The sequence below is a fragment of the Pongo abelii genome, chromosome 15 (assembly GCF_028885655.2).
Source record: "Pongo abelii isolate AG06213 chromosome 15, NHGRI_mPonAbe1-v2.0_pri, whole genome shotgun sequence".
Classification (NCBI taxonomy): Eukaryota; Metazoa; Chordata; class Mammalia; order Primates; family Hominidae; genus Pongo; species Pongo abelii.
Genome location: NC_072000.2, coordinates 41,437,587 through 41,460,081, shown reverse-complemented (window position 1 = coordinate 41,460,081; position 22,495 = coordinate 41,437,587). Strand labels below are relative to the sequence as shown.

At 40.2% G+C, this 22,495-nt stretch overlaps 1 protein-coding gene across 1 annotated transcript in view; it reads right to left on the bottom strand.

The window, feature by feature from the left end:
* Nucleotides 1-22,495, bottom strand: part of TTC6 (tetratricopeptide repeat domain 6) — a 227,296-nt gene that overhangs the window by 43,117 nt on the left and 161,684 nt on the right. The window contains exons 16-18 of the mRNA XM_054530057.2: nt 11,255-11,424; nt 8,076-8,196; nt 6,499-6,649 (exon numbers count right to left, since the gene is read on the bottom strand). Of these exons, the coding sequence (XP_054386032.2) occupies nt 6,499-6,649; nt 8,076-8,196; nt 11,255-11,424 (442 nt within the window). The remainder of the gene's footprint in view (nt 1-6,498; nt 6,650-8,075; nt 8,197-11,254; nt 11,425-22,495) is intronic.

Sequence of the window (22,495 nt, the reverse complement as noted above, 5' to 3'; positions counted from 1 at the left end):
CTTTTGTTGCCATTGCTTTTGGTGTTTTAGACATGAAGTCCTTGCCCATGCCTATGTCCTGAATGGTAATTCCTAGGTTTTCTTCTAGGGTTTTTATGGTTTTAGGTCTAACATTTAAGTCTTTAATCCATCTTGAATTGATTTTTGTATAAGGTGTAAGGAAGGGATCCAGTTTCAGCTTTCTACATATGGCTAGCCAGTTTTCCCAGCACCATTTATTAAATAGGGAATCCTTTCCCCATTTCTTGTTTTTGTCAGGTTTGTCAAAGATCAGATAGTTGTAGATATGTGGCATTATTTCTGACGGCTCTGTTCTGTTCCATTGATCTATATCTCTGTTTTGGTACCAGTACCATGCTGTTTTGGTTACTGTAGCCTTGTAGTATAGTTTGAAGTCAGGTAGTGTGATGCCTCCAGCTTTGTTCTTTTGGCTTAGGATTGACTTGGCGATGCGGGCTTTTTTTTGGTTCCATATGAACTTTAAAGTAGTTTTTTCCAATTCTGTGAAGAAAGTCATTGGTAGCTTGATGGGGATGGCATTGAATCTGTAAATTACCTTGGGAAGGATGGCCATTTTCACGATGTTGATTCTTCCTACCCATGAGCATGGAATGTTCTTCCATTTGTTTGTATCCTCTTTTATTTCCTTGAGCAGTGGTTTGTAGTTCTCCTTGAAGAGGTCTTTCACATCCCTTGTAAGTTGGATTCCTAGGTATTTTATTCTCTTTGAAGCAATTGTGAATGGGAGTTCACTCATGATTTGGCTCTCTGTTTCTCTGTTATTGATGTATAAGAATGCTTGTGATTTTTGCACATTGATTTTGTATCCTGAGACTTTGCTGAAGTTGCTTATCAGCTTAAGGAGATTTTGGGCTGAGACAATGGGGTTTTCTAGATATACTATCATGTCATCTGCAAACAGGGACAATTTGACTTCCTCTTTTCCTAATTGAATACCCTTGATTTCCTTCTCCTGCCTAATTGCCCTGGCCAGAACTTCCAACACTATGTTGAATAGAAGTGGTGAGAGAGGGCATCCCTGTCTTGTGCCAGTTTTCAAAGGGAATGCTTCCAGTTTTTGCCCATTCAGTATGATATTGGCTGTGGGTTTGTCATAAATAGCTCTTATTATTTTGAGATACGTCCCATCAATTCCTAATTTATTGAGAGTTTTTAGCATGAAGGGTTGTTGAATTTTGTCAAAGGCCTTTTCTGCATCTATTGAGATAATCATGTGGTTTTTGTCTTTCGTTCTGTTTATATGCTGGATTACATTTATTGATTTGTGTATATTGAACCAGCCTTGCATCCCAGGGATGAAGCCCACTTGATCATGGTGGATAAGCTTTTTGATGTGTTGCTGGATTCTGTTTGCCAGTATTTTATTGAGGATTTTTGCATCAATGTTCATCAAGGATATTGGTCTAAAATTCTCTTTTTTTGTTGTGTCTCTGCCAGGCTTTGGTATCAGGATGATGCTGGCCTCATAAAATGAGTTAGGGAGGATTCCCTCTTTTTCTATTGATTGGAATAGTTTCAGAAGGAATGGTACCAGCTCCTCCTTGTACCTCTGGTAGAATTCGGCTGTGAATCCATCTGGACCTGGACTTTTTTTGGTTGGTAAGCTATTGATTATTGCCACAATTTCAGCTCCTGTTATTGGTCTATTCAGAGATTCAACTTCTTCCTGGTTTAGTCTTGGGAGGGTGTATGTGTTGAGGAATTTATCCATTTCTTCTAGATTTTCTAGTTTATTTGCATAGAGGTGTTTGTAATATTCTCTGATGGTAGTTTGTATTTCTGTGGGATCGGTGGTGATTTCCCCTTTATCATTTTTTATTGCATCTATTTGATTCTTCTCTCTTTTTTTCTTTATTAATCTTGCTAGCGGTCTATCAATTTTGTTGATCCTTTCAAAAAACCAGCTCCTGGATTCATTTATTTTTTGAAGGGTTTTTTGTGTCTCTATTTCCTTCAGTTCTGCTCTGATTTTAGTTATTTCTTGCCTTCTGCTAGCTTTTGAATGTGTTTGCTCTTGCTTTTCTAGTTCTTTTAATTGTGATGTTAGGGTGTCAATTTTGGATCTTTCCTGCTTTCTCTTGTGGGCATTTAGTGCTATAAATTTCCCTCTACACACTGCTTTGAATGCATCCCAGAGATTCTGGTATGTTGTGTCTTGGTTCTCGTTGGTTTCAAAGAACATCTTTATTTCTGCCTTCATTTCGTTATGTACCCAGTAGTCGTTCAGGAGCAGGTTGTTCAGTTTCCACGTAGTTGAGCGGTTTTGAGTGAGATTCTTAATCCTGAGTTCTAGCTTGATTGCACTGTGATCTGAGAGACAGTTTGTTACAATTTCTGTTCTTTTACATTTATTGAGGAGAGCTTTACTTCCAAGTATATGGTCAATTTTGGAATAGGTGTGGTGTGGTGCTGAAAAAAATGTATATTCTGTTGATTTGCGGTGGAGAGTTCTGTAGATGTCTACTAGGTCCGCTTGGTGCAGAGCTAAGTTCAATTCCTGGGTATCCTTGTTGACTTTCTGTCTCGTTGATCTGTCTAATGTTGATAGTGGGGTGTTAAAGTCTCCCATTATTAATGTGTGGGAGTCTAAGTCTCTTTGTAGGTCACTCAGGACTTGCTTTATGAATCTGGGTGCTCCTGTATTGGGTGCATATATATTTAGGATAGTTAGCTCTTCTTGTTGAATTAATCCCTTTACCATTATGTAATGGCCTTCTTTGTCTCTTTTGATCTTTGTTGGTTTAAAGTCTGTTTTATCAGAGACTAGGATTGCAACCCCTGCCTTTTTGTGTTTTCCATTTGCTTGGTAGATCTTCCTCCATCCTTTTATTTTGAGCCTATGTGTGTCTCTGCACGTGAGATGGGTTTCCTGAATACAGCACACTGATGGGTCTTGAGTCTTAATCCAGTTTGCCAGTCTGTGTCTTTTAATTGGAGCATTTAGTCCATTTACATTTAAAGTTAATATTGTTATGTGTGAATTTGATCCTGTCATTATGATGTTAGCTGGATATTTTTCTCGTTAGTTGATGCAGTCTCTTCCTAGTCTCGATGTTCTTTACATTTCGGTATGATTTTGCAGTGGCTGGTACCGGTTGTGCCTTTCCATGTTTAGCGCTTCCTTCAGGAGCTCTTTTAGGGCAGGCCTGGTGGTGACAAAATCTCTCAGCATTTGCTTGTCTGTAAAGTATTTTATTTCTCCTTCACTTATGAAGCTTAGTTTGGCAGGATATGAAATTCTGGGTTGAAAATTCTTTTCTTTAAGAATGTTGAATATTGGCCCCCACTCTCTTCTGGCTTGTAGGGTTTCTGCCGAGAGATCCGCTGTGAGTCTGATGGGCTTCCCTTTGATGGTAACCCGACCTTTCTCTCTGGCTGCCCTTAACATTTTTTCCTTCATTTCAACTTTGGTGAATCTGACAATTATGTGTCTTGGAGTTGCTCTTCTCGAGGAGTATCTTTGTGGCGTTCTCTGTATTTCCTGAATCTGAATGTTGGCCTGCCTTGCTAGATTGGGGAAGTTCTCCTGGATAATATCCTGCAGAGTGTTTTCCAACTTGGTTCCATTCTCCCCGTCACTTTCAGGTACACCAATCAGACGTAGATTTGGTCTTTTCACATAGTCCCACATTTCTTGGAGGCTTTGCTCGTTTCTTTTTATTCTTTTTTCTCTAAACTTCCCTTCTCGCTTCATTTCATTCATTTCATCTTCCAGGGCTGATACCCTTTCTTCCATTTGATCGCATCGGCTCCTGAGGCTTCTGCATTCTTCACGTAGTTCTCGAGCCTTGGTTTTCAGCTCCATCAGCTCCTTTAAGCACTTCTCTGTATTGGTTATTCTAGTTATACATTCTTCTAAATTTTTTTCAAAGTTTTCAACTTCTTTGCCTTTGGTTTGAATATCCTCCCGTAGCTCGGAGTAATTTGATCGTCTGAAGCCTTCTTCTCTCAGCTCGTCAAAGTCATTCTCCGTCCAGCTTTGTTCCGTTGCTGGTGAGGAACTGCGTTCCTTTGGAGGAGGAGAGGTACTCTGGTTTTTAGAGTTTCCAGTTTTTCTGCTCTGTTTTTTCCCCATCTTTGTGGTTTTATCTACTTTTGGTCTTTGATGATGGTGATGTACAGATGGGTTTTTGGTGTGGATGTCCTTTCTGTTAGTTTTCCTTCTAACAGACAGAACCCTCAGCTGCAGGTGTGTTGGAGTACCTGGCCGGCCGTGTGAGATGTCAGTCTGCCCCTGCTGGGGGGTGCCTCCCAGTTAGGCTGCTCGGGGGTCAGGGGTCAGGGACCCACTTGAGGAGGCAGTCAGCCCGTTCTCAGATCTCCAGCTGCGTGCTGGGAGAACCACTGCTCTCCTCACAGCTGTCAGACAGGGACATTTAAGTCTGCAGAGGTTACTGCTGTCTTTTTGTTTGTCTGTGTCCTGCCCCCAGAGGTGGAGCCTACAGAGGCAGGCAGGCCTCCTTGAGCTGTGGTGGGCTCCACCCAGTTCAAGCTTCCAGGCTGCTTTGTTTACCTAAGCGAGCCTGGGCAATGGCGGGCGCCCCTCCCCCAGCCTCGCTGCCGACTTGCTGTTTGATCTCAGACTGCTGTGCTAGCAATCAGCGAGACTCCGTGGGCGTAGGACCCTCTGAGCCAGGTGCGGGCTATACTCTCCTGGGGCACCGTTTCCTAAGCCCGTCGGAAAAGCACAGTATTCGGGTGGGAGTGGCCCGATTTTCCAGGTGCCGTCTGTCACCCCTGGAAGGGGAACTCCCTGACCCCTTGTGCTTCCCGAGTGAGGCAATGCCTCGCCCCTGCTTCGGCTGGTGCACGGTGCACTCACCCACTGACCTGCGCCCACTGTCTGGCACTCCCTAGTGAGATGAACACGGTACCTCAGATGGAAATGCAGAAATCACCCGTCTTCTGCGTCGCTCGTGCTGGGAGCTGTAGACCGGAGCTGTTCCTATTCGGCCATCTTGGCTCCTCCTCCCCCGAGCCCTACATTTCTTACTTAAAAATATCTCATGGAAAACCTTTCAAGTCAGCTAGCATAGTTCTATTCATTCTTGTCACCATCTCTGTTACATTCTATGATGTGAATGCACCACAAATTATTCAATCATTACTGCATAGAGATTTTTGTCTCTCAGAACAGCCTTTGACTATATCCTTACACCTTGCTATCATGCTAATGTTTTCATTTCTCTATGTGCTCAGGGGAAACTCCAACTTCCGCAGATGGTCTTAGCTTCATCAGGATTAGGTTCATCAGCTTCATCCAGGGTTAGGTTAAGCAAAAGAACCACACACTATGAGAATGTCCACCCTTTCCCCGACAGAGTCAAGAACTAACATGACCTAGTGGCAACACTGAACCTGCCCTGGGTCCCTACCTCCACTGTCAGCAGAGTAAGGACTTTGAATGGGACTCTAGTCACACTGGGTCCTGACATGTAGACAATGGAGGGCAGAGCCTCCAGGCAATCCTCCGTGGACATACAGTGTGAGCAAGGAATAAACCTTTGTTTTAATACAGTAATTTTGAAGGTTTGGTTTTTGGGTTTTTTTTTTTACCTCAGCATAGCCTAGCTTATCCTGGCTGAAACCAGCATAGACAGGAGACAAAGGTAGAAAAGCAATTAGGAGCTAGCTCCTGTGGGGTCTTGTAGACCTTTGGCTTTTGTAGAATTAAGCTTTTATTCTAAACACAAGGGACGCTATTGAAGGGCTTGAGCAAAGAAGTGAAATAATCTGACATGTTTTGGCAAGATCACTGTGGCTGCTATTTGAAAATCCATCCTGGTGAGAAACTAGTATTTGGACGGGGCAGTTAGAGGTGAAGTGGTGGAAATGGGTGTCTACTTTGAAGGATAGAGACAAGAGTTAACAGCGTTATCTCTGAAAATCAGATCCGGCTAGAATTGGAGAGGATTTTTCGTATTTATTGTGCTGTTTTAATTTGTCACAGCAGGGGCATATAACATTTATTTTTAATATAAACAACTTATAAAACTTAAACAAAATTAAAGGTAAGCATGAATAGTCAGTATCCCATTCTATGGCTGGATCCCATTGTATGAACCTACTTACTCACCTGTACACACACACACACACACACACACACACATACACAAAACATTGGACCATAGACTCAAATTGTTAATAGCAGCTATCCCTAGAGAATAAAATTACAGATAATAGTTTTTAGTTTATTCTTATCGCATGCATATATTACCTGCAATAAGTATATAATGCTTTTGTAATTAAGAAAAAAAGGTATTATTTTCAAAAGTGAAAGACATAAAAATGCACACCTTGAAAGTAGAGTCTTTATAAATGAGTAATTAGAGTTAACTATCAGCTTAACACATTGTTTATAAATGCATTAGCCCCTACAATTAGCTAAAATATGTATATATATTAAAATTATGTTGAACAAATATTCAGAAAATTAAAGTTTTTTTAAAAAAATCAAGGTTCTCAAGCCTTAAATACCTTAAAATAGGTTTCTGCTCGACAAAGATAGCTTTGAATACATAAAGGATCAATTCTAATAGCCTCAGAAAATTGCCAAATGGCTTCCGTGTAGTTATCCAGGTGTAGCAGATGTATGAGGCCAATATTTACATAAGCCAAAGTAATAGTTCTAAAAAAAAAACGAGAAAGTGAAATCTTGTTAAACATTTTTAATTATTCCAAATGTTCTCCAATTAGGAATAAACTGAATGAAACAGATGCATCAGTATTCATCAGAGTATTTTTTAATGTTTTACAAAGGAAAGTAAATTAGTTAGCTGCTCTCTATGAAAAACTATAAACACCTTTATGAAACCCTTAGTAGGGAATTAATGTTTTTAGGGTCTGAGCTAGGAACAGAATTCCTGAAGTCTCCTAGACTTTTAGCAAAACTTTACTCTTCTTTGATTTACCTTTCCGTTGTCTTGAGTCACAAGCTTAGTTTTTCTCAGCTAAAAAGTCTTTACCTCAGGTTATGTTCTATTGGCCACAAGTGACAGTGAGAAACAGTCATATTCAAGGATTTGGTGGCTTGGGGTTAAAATCCTCTCCACATACATATTAACACAGCTTTTCTGTATCAAATAAATGTTATTTATCTCTCTTAGAATCAAGTGATTTTCAGTAGAGAAATAACCTTAGAAATTATCATGTTTGATGCCTCTATTTCAAAATGAGAAAACCACCCATCCAATAATCCAACCTCACAGAATCCCTGACCCCTTTCCTAGACACCAAAGTTCCTACTTCCTGTTTTCTGTCTCTTTGAAACTGACACTCTTTTATTTTTCTTTCTGGCTCAAAAATGTCCAAAGGAAAACCACTGTGGTCATTATGGAGCCATGCTCCATGAATTTCCTGTGTCAAGTTCAAAGTTTACCTTGGATAGATTAAGTAAACAGTCTGCTGGTTGGCAAGGAATTGGCATGATTAGTTACTCTTTCTGACACCTTCCCTTTTCATAAATGCTTCATTGGAAAAAAAAGGGGAATTTTTAATTAAATTCTGTGATTTACAGTTTGACTTTCTGACTAGTACATTTAACTTTCAGTCTGTATTTCTTCCTGAACATATGGTCTACATGGTATTAGCGTTTTTATTTTGCTTTACTAAACAAAATGAAGCCAGAATTTCTAAATAGAAGGTTGCCTTCCATTGAGTTGTATGCTGTCCATAACAATCATATACCAAGCAGAATATTTTTTCATTATTTTAAAACTTAATGACAGTTTTCCACGAAGTTAATTTCAAAAAGCTCTAGCCTTGGCATCTCCAAAATCCTCAATAGTATTGATTCCTTATCCATAGATTTAACTCCTGTCAAACCCATTTAACTGCTAAAATTTGCAAAAACACCCGAGGCAAACATGTTGAGAACAGGTTTTATTTTTGAAGTAATCTTGTTTTTAGAAGTAGTATTCTAATTCTAGGATGACTTTACAAGTGTCTCTTTTTTTTAGGTTATCAATGATGAGAGGAAAGAAACTTTTTCTCCCATTTCAGGTTTTCAATTTTTTACAAAAGTGAAATCAATAAATATGAAAAGGAAAACATACCTTTCTAGAGAAATGACAGTTTCAAAGTCACAAATTGCCAGCAGCCAAAGTTTTAGATGTGCGTAGACTATTCCCCGATGTAGAAAACAACCAAGATTCTCATAGCCATCATTTATGAGTGCTTAAAAATTTTAAAAAAAATGTATTTCATTCAGGTTCTAAAATAACCATATATAAATTATATTTTAGTCTGTAACCTTCCTATTGCTTATTCTCATTTTTTAACATTACATAAAATAGAAACATATCTATGATGAGTGTACTTGTTTGGTAAGTTAAATAATAGTATTGTACATTAAAATGTATTTATTAGTAACAATGTGGCAATTGTGGTTCACAAACTCATTAGAGCTGAACTAAATCCTGATTGGAATCTAGCATAGTCCACTCACCGTATAGGTGAGGAGATTAAAGTCCAAAGGGGGTAAGTACATTGACCATGGTCATGATATGCCAGTCAATGGCAAAGACTGGCCTAGAATCCAACTCCAGTCAGAAGGGTGCCATCAGCCTTGATGGCCTGATTTTATCAGGAAGCCATCATTACTGGCCAAGGAACAGGCTTGGGTACTAGTCCTGAAGGCAGAAAGCAGAGGTCAGGCTTACACACAAACCGGGATGGACAAGCAAAGAGGCTACAGCAAGGCAAGCAGAGCTTGGAGGTAAGGCGGATGGCTTGACTATGCACATCCCAAATGACAGCTATCCGGGATGCACATCCCTAATAATGGAAGGGAGAAAAATAACCTCCTCTTAGAATCCACGTGTGTGACTCTCATCAGTAACCAGTCTAGAGGTCATCTCATGTCTCTCGCCTACTGATTGCCCCTTCACTTTCAAAACATGTTAGTGAATTAGATGGGGTTTCCACAAGTTTTGACAGATATCTTTAAAGCTTCTCATGCCATTCTGCCTTAAGGTGGAAAGTTTTGCCAAAATATGCATAATGTTTACTGTCTAGGACAAAAATATTCACAGTACTGGATTTAGGGAACTATAGCCAGTGTCAGCAATGATCATACACATTAAATAAATACAGTCATGCACCACTTAATGGTAGGGATATGTTCTGAGAAATGCATTATTAGGGGATTTCTTTATTGTGCAAACATCATAGAGTGTACTTTCACAAACCCAGATGGTATATGTTATATTTCTATATATACACATATATAGAGAATATAGAATATACATAGAGAATATATATATAGAATATATATATATATAAAATAGAGAAAACCAAATGTCCCAACACCATTAATGAATATCAATTGTTTCCCCTACTTGATCCACAATGCCAGTGTCAAGTGCCATATATCAGGTTTAACCATAGTATATACAGTCCGTTTTTGACTGAAACATCATTATGTGGCGCATGACTGTTATCACTTGAAGAAAATCTAACTGCCCAGTTCACAGTATGATTGGCTAGCAATTAAAAAATCAGCTGCAGTTTGGGTGGCTGCTCTTAACAAACAATAAAAAAAAAACTCTTCTTAAGGAAAAAGGAAAAAAATATTATTTAACCTCTCTGTGCTATGGCTTTCTCATCAGTAAAATGCGAATGAAAATAGTACCGAGCTCCTAGCATTACTCTGAATATTGAGATACTTCTTATTTGGCACTTTAAACAGCACTTTGCAAGTAGCAAAATGCCCAATAAATGTTAGATATCATTATTATTATTATTAGCTTAGCAAAATATCTTGAGAGTCCTTTTTTGTTGCGGGTGATAAAACCCCTTGGGCTGTCTGGTAGGAAAGGATTGAGGCTGAAATCAAGTTTGTCTGCTCTGGATAATTAAATAATAGGAATTGTGTTCAATTATTGTGATAGCCTAGAAGTGGGGAGAGGAGGGCATGAGAAGCCCAAAACTTATGTATAAGAGGGAAATATGAGAAAGACGCCTTTAGAGGAAGATCAGAGAGAAAGGGATGTGGCCAGTGGCAGATGGATAGGGCTGATAGAGCCAGATAAAATTCTAGAAATGGGGTGGTTTGATCTTCAAATTTAAGTTATCTGTGCTAAATGTATCCTCTGAACCCTAAAGCAGTCAGTAACAGATTAGTAGACATAACAGGTTTGTGTTGATGTTACACTGGGGAATGAAGGACAGACCTGAGAAAAAGCAAAGCCGAGAGAACAGTAGCCACAGAAGTGAGGGTGGGCAAAGACGGGAAATCCAGCCAAAAGCTGAAATTGGACTCAAAGATGACGGAAGAATTAGACAGAAATCCTCAGTCCCCTTTCCCAAGAATCACTGGAAATAGAGGGGAGGACACTAGACTCCTCTCAACACACAGAATGAAATTTGAGTTATTTTTTTTAATATTAATTAGAAGGGTGACCTCAGAAGGCAAATGGACTGAAGACGATCAAGTAACTATCACCTTAGCTCTTCTTCCCTGTGGAAATCTAGTTGTCTCTTCATCTCTAGACACTGTCTAATCTAGGATGATGGGATTCTAGAACTTGGCACCCAGGTGAACACAGGTATATCTGGAGTGTTAGACTCAGGCTGCATTTCATCAGTCAGGATGGACTCATTCATTCTGTTGGAGGCTGTTTACTGAGCACTGACTCTATGCTCACAATTGTGCTGGGCACATGCATAAACCAGGAGTGTGCTGATTGAGAGTAACACAGAAATGGTGATTTTTAGCTGTTGGTGTCCTTAGCTACTAAGGATTCTCAAAACCCATTTTTAGTTTAGGGGTTAAAAACTCTGAATTTGACAAATCCCTTGGGCTGAGCCTATGGAGCAGGACACAGCCCACCAGGACAATTTACTGCCATTTTAGCAAGCTGACTAGGAAACAGGACTGGGTTTCCAGAAAAATCTTCAGAACCCAGTATATTATAGAAAGAGATTTCTTTGCTGTCACATTCTCCCCTTGCCACAGTTAACACACACACACACACACACACACACACACACACACAAAGGGCATATTAGAAACACTTATAGCTAAACCATTATAGCTATATATTCATATATTGTATACCTATATAAGAATATTAAAATGTGTAAGCTCATGTAATATATACTTATAATGTATATTAGTATATAGTAGTATACATATTACATTAGTGACCCCACATTACCATTCACCACTATGAAACTGAGCTGTTGAATCCCAGATCAGATTGCTATATACATGTAATTGAAGGCAAAGTACCTGAAACACTATAATCCTGTAGCGCTCTAAAAGGGTTACTCTTTCTGAATAAGCAACCTCGATAATACAACGCTAACCAGTTATTAGGATCTAAGTGAATTGCAGCAGAAAAATCTTGGGTTGCTTCTTTATAAAATTTCCGTTTAACATAGGCAATCCCTCGGTATGTCCTAGGAAAAAAAAGTTTGTTGTAACAAGTACTGTAAAGTATATATTTTCTCTTTTTGGTAAATCTGTACAACTAATTTTATATTTGAATAACAATTTGTAAATGTTTCTCCTTGCTTCACAAGAGAGTTTAGTCATGATGTTAACAGCAAAAATGATACAAACTTTTTATAAATTGAAGTATACTTTATTGTATACATAACTATATGCTTATTGGGTACATTCTACATATTAATTATATGCTTACTAATTTTATTTCTTACATTTATCAAGGAGGTATGTCAATAAAATAAGTATGACATTTATTCTTTATTGATTCCCCAAAATGTATTAAGCACTAATTTATACAAAATTGCTCCCTAGAAAAACAAAATAATCCATTTTGCAGAACATGGGCCCTAGTGAGTAGAAGTTGTAGGAGGTTTTTCTCTGGCGCTTGAAGATACATCCAAATACATGAGAGTCTGCTCTTTCACAGATGAAAGCTATTGCATTAGCTGTGTAAACTGGATTCCTTTATCATTAACTTCTGACTCCAATTTTGAAATTATCACTGACTTAGATCAATGCCGAAAAACTCATCTTCAATTAGTTTATAACGTGAAACATATCCATTTTTAGAAATAAAATAAAGATGACGAGGAAAAACAGAAGAAAGAAGCTACTAGGTTGCGTACTTAGAAGAAATAAAAATAGTGGGAGGTTCCAAGATGGCCAAATAGGAACAGCTCCAGTCTACAGCTCCCAGCATGGGCGATGCAGAAGATGGGTGATTTCTGCATTTCCAACTGAGGTAATGGGTTCATCTCACTGGGGCTTGTCGGACAGTTGGTGCAGGACAGTGGGTGCAGCCCACGGACGGTGAGCCAAAGCAGGGCCAGGCATGGCCTCACCCAAGAAGTGCAAGGGGTCCAGGAATTCCCTTTCTTAGCCAAGGGAAGCCATGACAGATGGCACCTGGAAAATTGAGTCACTCCAACCCTAATACTGCGCTTTTCCAACAGTCTTAGCAAATGGCACACCAGGAGATTATATCCTGCACCTGGCTAGGAGGGTCCCACGCCCATGGAGCCTTGCTCACTGCTAGCACAGCAGTCTGAGATCAAACTGCAAGGTGGCAACGAGGCTGGGGGAGGGGCGCCCGCCATTGCTGACACTTAAGTAGGTAAACAAAGCGGCTGGGAAACTCGAACTGGGTGGAGCCCACCACAGCTCAAGGAGGCCTGCCTGCCTCTGTAGACTCCACCTCTGTGGGCAGGGCATAGCTGAACAAAAGGCAGCAGAAACTTCTGCAGACTTAAACGTCCCTGTCTGACAGCTTTGAAGAGAGTAGTGGTTCTCCCAGCATGGAGTTTGAGATCTGAGAATGGACCGACTGCCTCCTCAAGTGAGTCCCTGACCCCCAAGTAGCCTAACTGGGAGGCACCTCCCAGTAGGGGCCAACTGACACCTCATACAGCTGGGTGCCCCTCTGAGACAAAGCTTCCAGAGGAACGATCAGGCAGCAACATTTGCCGTTCTGCAATATTTGTAGTTCTGCAGCCTCCGCTGGTGATACCCAGGCAAACAGCATCTGGAGTGGACCTCCAGCAAACTCCAACAGACCTGCAGCTGAGGGTCCTGACTGTTAGAAGGAAAACTAACAAACAGAAAGGACATCCACACCAAAACCTCATCTGTAGGTCACCATCACCAAAGACCAAAGATAGATAAAACCAAAAAGATAGGGAGAAACCAGAGCAGAAAAGCTGAAAATTCTAAAAATTAGAGCACCTCTTCTCCTCCAAAGGGACGCAGCTCCTCGCCAGCAACAGAACAAAGCTGGATGAGGAATGATTTCGACGAGTTGAGAGAAAAAGGCTTCAGACGATCGGTAATAACAAACTTCTCCGAGCTAAAGGAGGATATTCGAACCCATCGCAAAGCAGCTAAAAACCTTGAGAAAAGTTTAGACGAATGGCTAACTAGAATAAACAACATAGAGAAGACCTTAAATGACCTGATGGAGCTCAAAACAATGGCACAAGAGCTACGTGATGCATGCACAAGCTTCAGTAGCCAATTCGATCAACTGGAAGAAAGGGTATCAGTGATTGAAGATCAAATGAATGAAATAAAGTGAGAAGTTTAGAGAAAAAAAGAGTAAAAAGAAATGAACAAAGCCTCCAAGAAATATGGGACTATGTGAAAAGACCAAATCTATGTCTGATTGGTGTACCTGAAAGTGATGGGGAGAATGAAAGCAAGTTGGAAAACACTCTTCAGGATATTATCCAGGAGAACTTCCCCAACCTAGCAAGGCAGGCTACCATCAAATTCAGGAAACACAGAGAATGCCACAAAGATAATCCTTGAGAAGAGCAACTCCAAGACACATAATTGTCAGATTCACCAAAGTTGAAATAAAGGAAAAAATATTAAGTGCAGCCAAAGAGAAAGTTCAGGTTACCCACAAAGGGAAGCCCATCAGACTAACAGCAGATCTCTCGGCAGAAACCCCACAAGCCAGAAGACAGTGGGGGCCAATATTCAACATTCTTCAAGAAAAGAATTTTCAACCCAGAATTTCATATCCAGCCAAACTAAGCTTCAAAGGTGAAGGAGAAATAAAATCCTTTAAAGACAAGCAAATGCTGAGAGATTTTGCCACCACCAGGCCTGCCTTACAAGAGCTCCTGAAGGAAGCACTAAACATGGATATGAACAACCGGTACCAGCCACTGCAAAAACATGACAAATTGTGAAGACCATTGATGCTAGGAAAAAACTGCATCAACTAACGAGCAAAATAACCAGCTAACATCATAATGACAGGATCAAATTCACATATAACAATATTAACCTTAAATGTAAATGGGCTAAATGCTCCAATTAAAAGTCAAAGACTGGCAAATTGGATAAAGAGTCAAGAGTCATCAACGTGCTGTATTCGGGAGACCCATCTCACATGCAGAGACACACATAGGCTCAAAATAAAGGGATGGAGGAAGCTCTACCAAGCACATGTAAAACAAAAAAAGCAGGGGTTGTAATCCTGGTCTCTGATAAAACAGATCTTAAAACAGATCTTTAAACCAACAAAGATCAAAAGAGACAAGGAGGCCATTATATAATGGTAAAGGGATCAATTCAACAAGAAGAGCTAACTATCCTAAATATATATGCACCCAATACAGGAGCACCCAGATTCATAAAGCAAGTTCTTAGAGACCTACAAAGAGACTTAGACTCCCACACAATAATAATGGGAGACTTTAACACCCCACTGTCAACATTAGACAGATTCACAAGACAGAAAGTTAACAAGAATTGAACTCAGCTCTGCACCAAGTGGACATAATAGACATCTACAGAACTCTCCACACCAAATCAACAGAATATACATTCTTCTCAGCACCACATTGCACTTATTCCAAAATTGACCACAGAGTTGGAAGTAAAGCATTCCTCAGCAAATGTAAAGAAACAGAAATTATAACAAACTGTCTCTCAGACCACAGTGCAATCAAACTAGAACTCAGGATTAAGAAACTCACTCAAAACTGCTCAACTACATGGAAGCTCAACAACCTGCTTCTGAATGACTACTGGGTACACAACAAAATGAAGGCAGAAATAAAGATGTTCTTTGAAACCAATGAGAACAAAGACACAACATCCCAGAATCTCTGGGACACATTTCAAGCAGTGTGCAGAGGGAAATTTATAGCACTAAATGCCCACAAGAGAAAGCAGGAAAGATCTAAAATTAGCACCCTAACATCACAATTAAAATAACTAGAAAAGCAAGAGCAAACACATTCAAAAGCTAGCAGAAGGCAAGAAATAACTAAGATCAGAGCAGAACTGAGGGAGATAGAGACACAAAAAACCCTTCAAAAAATCAATGAATCCAGGAGCTGGTTTTCTGAAAACAATAACAAAATTGATAGACCACTAGCAAGTCTAATAAAGAAAAAAAGGAAGAAGAATCAAATAGACGCAATAAAAAATTATAAAGGAGATATCACCACCGATCCCACAGAGATACAAACTACCATCAGAGAATACTATAAACACCTCAATGCAAATAAACTAGAAAATCTAGAAGAAATGGATAAATTCCTGGACACACCCACCCTCCCAAGACTAAACCAGGGAGAAACTGAATCCCTGAATAGACCAATAACAGGCTCTGAAATTGAGGCAATAATTAAGAACCTACCAAACCAAAAAACTCTAGGACCAGACGGATTCACAGTCGAATTCTACCAGAGGTACAAAAAGGAGCTGGTACCATTCCTTCTACAACTATTCCAATCAATAGAAAAAGAGGGAATCCTCCCTAACTCATTTTATGAGGCCAACATCATACCAAATCCTGGCAGAGACACAACAAAAAAAGAGAATTTTAGACCAATATCCCTGATGAACATCAATGCAAAAATCCCCAATAAAATACTGGCAAACCAAATCCAGCAGCACATCGAAAAGCTTATCCACCATGTTCAAATGGGCTTCATCCCTGGGATGCAAGGCTGATTCAACATATGCAAATCAATAAATGTAATCCAGCATATAAACAGAACCAAAGACAAAAAACACATGATTATCTCAATAGATGCAGAAAAGGCCTTTGACAAAATTCAACAGCCCTTCATGCTAAAAACGCTAAATAAATTAGATATTGATGGGACGTATCTCAAAATAATAAGAGCTATTTACGACAAACCCACAGCCAATATCATACTGAATGGGCAAAAACTGGAAGCATTCCCTTTGAAAACTGGCACAAGACAGGGATGCCCTCTCTCACCACTCCTATTCAACATAGTGTTGGAAGTTCTGGCCAGGGCAATCAGGCAGGAGAAAGAAATAAAGGGCATTCAACTAGGAAAAGAGGAAGTCAAATTGTCCCTGTTTGCAGATGACATGATTGTATATTCAGAAAACCCCATTGTCTCAGCCCCAAATCTCCTTAAGCTGATAAGCAACTTCAGCAAAGTCTCAGGATACAAAATCAATGTGCAAAAATCACATGCATTCCTATACACCAATAACAGATAAACAGAGAGCCAAATCATGAGTGAACTCCCATTCACAATTGCTTCAAAGAGAATAAAATACCTAGGAATCCAACTTACAAGAGATGTGAAGGACCTCTTCAAGGAGAATTACAAACCACTGTTCAATGAAATAAAAGAAGACACAAACAAATGGAAGAACATTCCATGGTCATGGATAGGAAGAATCAATATCGTGAAAATGGTCATACTGCCCAAGGCAATTTATAGATTCAATGCCATCCCCATCAAGCTACCAATGACTTTCTTCAAAGAACTAGAAAAAACTACTTTAAAGTTCATATGGAACCAAAAAAGAGCCCGCATCGCCAAGACAATCCTAAGCCAAAAGAACAAAGCTGTAGGCATCACACTACCTGACTTCAAACAATAGTACTAGGCTACTATAACCAAAACAGCATGGTTCTGGTACCAAAACATATATGTAGACCAATGGAACAGAACAGAGGCCTCAGAAATAACACCGCACATCTACAACTATCTGATCTTTGACAAATCTGTCAAAAACAAGCAATGGGGAAAGGATTCCCTATTTAATAAATGGTGCTGGGAAAACTGGCTAGCCATATGTAGAAAGCTGAAACTGGATCCCTTCCTTACACCTTATACAAAAATTAACACAAGATGGATTAAAGACTTAAATGTCAGACCTAAAAGCATAAAAAGCCTAGAAGAAAACCTATGCATTACCATTCAGGACATAGGCATGGGCAAGGACTTCATGTCTAAAACACCAAAAGTAATGGCAACAAAAGCCAAAATTGACAACTGGGATCTAATTAAACTAAAAAGCTTCTGCACAGCAAAAGAAACTACCATCAGAGTGAACAGGCAACCTACAGAATGGAGAAAATTTTTGTAATCTACCCATCTGACAAACAGCTAATAACCAGAATCTACAAAGAATGTAAACAAATTTACAAGGAAAAATCAAACAACTCCATCAAAAAATGGGCAAAGGATATGAACAGACACTTTTCAAAAAAAGACATTTATGCAGCCAACAGATATATGAAAAAATGCTCATCATCACTGGTCATTAGAGAAATGCAAATCAAAATCACAATGAGATACCATCTTACTCCAGTTAGAATGGCAATCATTAAAAAGTCAGGAAACAACAGATGCTGGGGAGGTTGTGGAAAAATAGGAACACTTTTACACTGTTGGTGGGAGTGTAAATTAGTTCAACCATTGTGGAAGACAGTGTGGCGATTCCTCAAGGATCTAGAACTAGAAATACCATTTGATCCAGCAATCCCATTACTGGGCATATACACAAAGGATTATAAATCATTTTATGATAAAGACATATGCACACATATGTTTATGACGGCATTATTCAAAATAGCAAAGACTTGGAACTGACTCAAATGTCTATCAATGATAGAATGGATTAAGAAAATGTGGCACATATACACCATGGAATACTATGCAGCCATACAAAAGGATGAGTTCACATCCTTTGCAGGGACATGGATGAAGCTGGAAATCATCATTCTTGGCAAACTATCACAAGATCAGAAAACCAAACACTACATATTCTCACTCATAAGTGGGAGATGAACAATGAGAACACATGGACACAGGGAGGGGATCATCACACACCGGGGTCCGTAGTGGGTGGGAGGCTAGGGATGGGATAACATTAGGAGAAATATCTAATGTAGGTGATGGGCTGATGGGTGCAGCAAACCGCCATGGCACATGTATACCTATGTAACAAAGCTGCACATTCTGCACATGTAACCCAGAACTTAAAGTATAATTTAAAAAAAGAAAATGTGGTACATATATACCATGGAATACTACACAGCCATAAAAGGAAATGAGAACATGTCTTTCGCAGGGACATGTATGGAGTTAGAAGCCATTATCCTCAGCAAACTAACACAGGAACAGAAAACCAAACACTGCATGTTCTCACTTATAAATGGGAGCTGAATGATGACAACACATGAATGCATGAAAGGGAACAACACACACTGGGGCCTGTCAGAAGAGGGGTGAGGGGAGGGATAGCATCAGGAAGAATCGCTAATGGATACTGGGCTTAACACCTAGGTGATGGGATGATCTGTGTATCAAACCACCAAGGCACACATTTACCTATGTAACAAAAATGTGCCTATGTGCACATCTGGCATATGTACCCCTGAACTTAAAAGTTGAGGAAAAAAAGTTTCACTAATTTTCTAATAAGTAGAAGAGCTTTGTATTTATTTGTAATTAGTATTCACTGCTAAAAAATATTACTAATTAATTTTGAGCATATATATGTTTCTGAACTTAAAATTTTACAGAATAAACCTTTTGTAATATTCTGTGTAGCATGCCATTAATTAATTAATTCATTCATTCAAACAGACTGACTTTTGCATTTGTTTCTTCTTTTGTTTCAACTTCGTCAGTAATTCAGACCTTCATCAGCTCACACCTGGGCTCTTATTTTACTCTATTCCTAGAGCCAGAGTGATAAGATTTGACTATAATATAATAAAGACCTACTTTCTCAAAAACTTTCTTTCCATGGCCCATATTGGTAATGGGATAAGGCCAATTCTTTAAAAATGGCATATGAGGCCCCCTGAGACAGCACCACCTAATAATACCTTCAATTAACCTTTTTGTTCTCCTCCAACTAATTTGATCCCTTCCTGCAAGTAATGTCCCTTCAATTCAAGAAGTAGACAACCAGAATAGACCAATAACAAGGGAATAATTTGTAAAGAGTTTCGAAAAATTTTGCCCTCTCAGCAAATGGCTGTAAGTTGGGATAATTTTAGAGGCAAGTTATTCCAAACTTTCAAAGAGAAAAAAATATCTAATAATAAAGGACATGTTTCTAAGAAAAGATGGAACACTTAATCAATTTTTTAAAAAGTAGTCAAATGCTGAAATCAAAATCTGACTATAGTCAGATTTTGGTCACTATAGTGACCAATTTTACCATGGATATAGATTTAAAATATTAAAGACAAAGAAAATGCAGTACTATTTTTAAATGATCCACTAAAAGTATATAATGGCCAAGGGGCATTTATCCTTCAAAATAAGGAAGCCAAAAAGCAGATCTTCACAGGGAATGCATTGAGAATGAACAGAAGGAGGACAAAGATGAAGCACTGAATGGGGAGGAACTTGGGAACCCTGCATGGGGCTACCATGAACTGGGACTCATTTCTGGCTCCCAGTGACTCCTGGGAAAGGATGAGTTGAACAGGAAAGCAGCAACCTGCTCTCACCACAGACTTCTGGAATCCTGGCAGCAGGAGACCTCATGACCCCCACAGACACTTAAGCTGGCAGCAAGAGCTTCTTAGAAAGGTGGTGGGGCAAAATTCCAGCTTGTGCAAAGCCCAGAGGGTTTGGAGCAGGAAAGCCTGCAATGAAGCACAGTCAGGGATGCCCATCCCCCAAGGTCTGCCATGCTCCCCTTGGAGACTTTAGCCTTAGGGGAGTTGTTGGGCCTCAATAAAGCAGGGCAACCTTGCCCTGGAGACGATGCCAGTCCAACTTGAGTGCCCTCCCACGTCTGCTGGCCTCTCCCAGGACCCCAGGGTGGCCACACCTGCTCATGGTGCAGCCTCAGATGCCCAACCAGGGTGCCTCCCAGGGGTCCACGTCATACCTCTTGCACTGGCAGACCACCCTTGACTATTGGAGGGGTCCGGCAGAGCAGTTCCAGATGACAGGCACCAGCCCACCTGCAACCTCCCTCCACCAGGGCCTCCCCAACACTGCTTTGCTGGCCCACAGTCATCAGTGGCCACTCCCTCATCACTTTGCAGGTGCACACACGTGTGGGCAGATTTCACCATCCCTTCCTCAATGATGTGCAATTGCATGTGCACCCCACCATGCCACTAGCTGCTGGCATGAGCACACTCTGCCACTCTCACTGCTGGGCCACCATTGCTGGTGCAGACACACACATGGAGATCAGCAGCACCACCCCCAGCCCTGCACTGCCATTGCTGCCAGTGCAAATGCACACACAGAGACCACCAGCCCTACACCTGCCACTGCCACCATAAGAACACGCACATGAAGGCCATGAGCCCAACATCCACCAGGACCTGAACTCCTACCCAACCCTGCCACAAACACATGAATGGATACCAGTGTCCCTGTCACCCCCAATGCTGCCACCGCAGTCACTGTGAACACCCACACAGAGACTGACATCCTATGCCCACCAGCAAACCACCCCAGCTGATAAGCATGCACCCCACTGTACTGCCACTGCTGCTGGCATGTGCAAAGGAGCACAGATCCTGCTGCCACCACCCAATGAAGCACATTGGCTGGCACCACCCATCATAGTGTTGTAGCCAGTGGTCTGGGAACACCTTGGCCCCTCCAGCACAGCAGGTTCCCAACTTAAGGGGCCAGAGAACAAAGAAACCTAATACCACTCCCCCAGAGTTAGAACATGCAGCCCAGGAGTGCTGAGCTAAGACTTAGGCCCCTGTAATCTTCCAGAAACAAAACCAGTCAACTGCACCCACCTTATACCACAATCAAACCCCCAAAAACTTCAAAGAAGATAAAAGCATCAAAAAAAAAAAAACCTACACGAAGGAGACAAATTTCAAAGACTGAAGGAACTTCAGCCCAAAAAGATGAGAAAGAACCAGCACAAGGACTCTGGCAACTCAAAAACCCAGTGTCTTCTTACCTCCAAATTACTGCATTCACTCCCCAGCAATGGTTCTTAACCAGGCTGAAATGGCTGAAATCACAGAAACAGAATTCAGAAAATGAATAGGAACAAAGATCATTGAGATTCAGGTGAAAGTTGAAACCCAAACCAAGGATTCTAAGGAATACAATAAAATGATACAGCAGATAAAAGATGAAATGGTCATTTTAATAATGAACCAAACTGAACTGATGGAGCTGAAAAAAATCACTTTAAGAATTTCAGAATACAATTGCAAGTATTAACAGCAGAATAGACCAAGCTGAGTAAAAAAATCTCAGAGTTCAAAGACCAGTTCCCTGAAATAACTCAGTCAGACAAAAATAAAGAAAAAACAATAAAGAAGAATGAACAAAACTTCCAAGAAATATGGGATTATGTACATAAACCAAATCTATGATTCATTGGCATTCCTGAAAGAAAGGGAGAGAAAGCAAGGAACTTGGAAAATTTATTTCAGTGTATCATCCATGAAAATCTCCCCAACTTTGCTAGAAAGGCCAACATTCAAATTCAAGAAATGCAGAGAACCCCTGCAAAATACTACACAAAAAGACCATCCCCAAGACACATAGTCATCAGATTCTCCCAGGTCTAAATGACAGAAAAAAATGCTAAAGGTAGCTAATGAGAAAGGACAGGTCACCTACAAAGGGAAACTCATTAGGCTAACAGCAGACCTTTTAGCATAAACCCTAGAAGCCAGAAGAGATTGAGAGCCCATATTCAGCAATTTTTTTTTTTTGAGATGGAGTTTCGCTCTTCCGCCCAGGCTAGAGTTAAATGGCGCCATCTCGGCTCACTGCAACCTCCGCCCGCCCCCCCAACCCAGGTTTAAGTGATTCTCCTGCCTCAGCCTCCCCAGTAGCTGACATTATAGTCACCCCGTCCGGCTAAGTTGTGTATTTTTTGGTAGAGACGGGGTTTCACCACATTGGCCAGGCTGGTCTCGAACTCCTGACCTCTGGTGATCACCTCAGGTGATCCATCCTCAGCCCATATTCAGCATTCTTAAAGAAAAGAATTTCCAACCCAGAATTTCATATCAAATCAAACTAACATTCATAAGTAAAGGAGAAATAAGATCCTTTTCAAACAAGCAAATGATAAGGGAATTCATTACCACCAGACCTGTCTTACAAGAAAGAGGTCCTGAAGGGAATGCTAAATATGGAAAGGAAAGACCATTACAAGCCACTACAAAAACACACTTAAGTACACAGACCAATGACACTATAAAGCAACCACACAAACAAGTATGCTTAATAACCACCTGGCAACATTATAACAGGATCAAATACACAC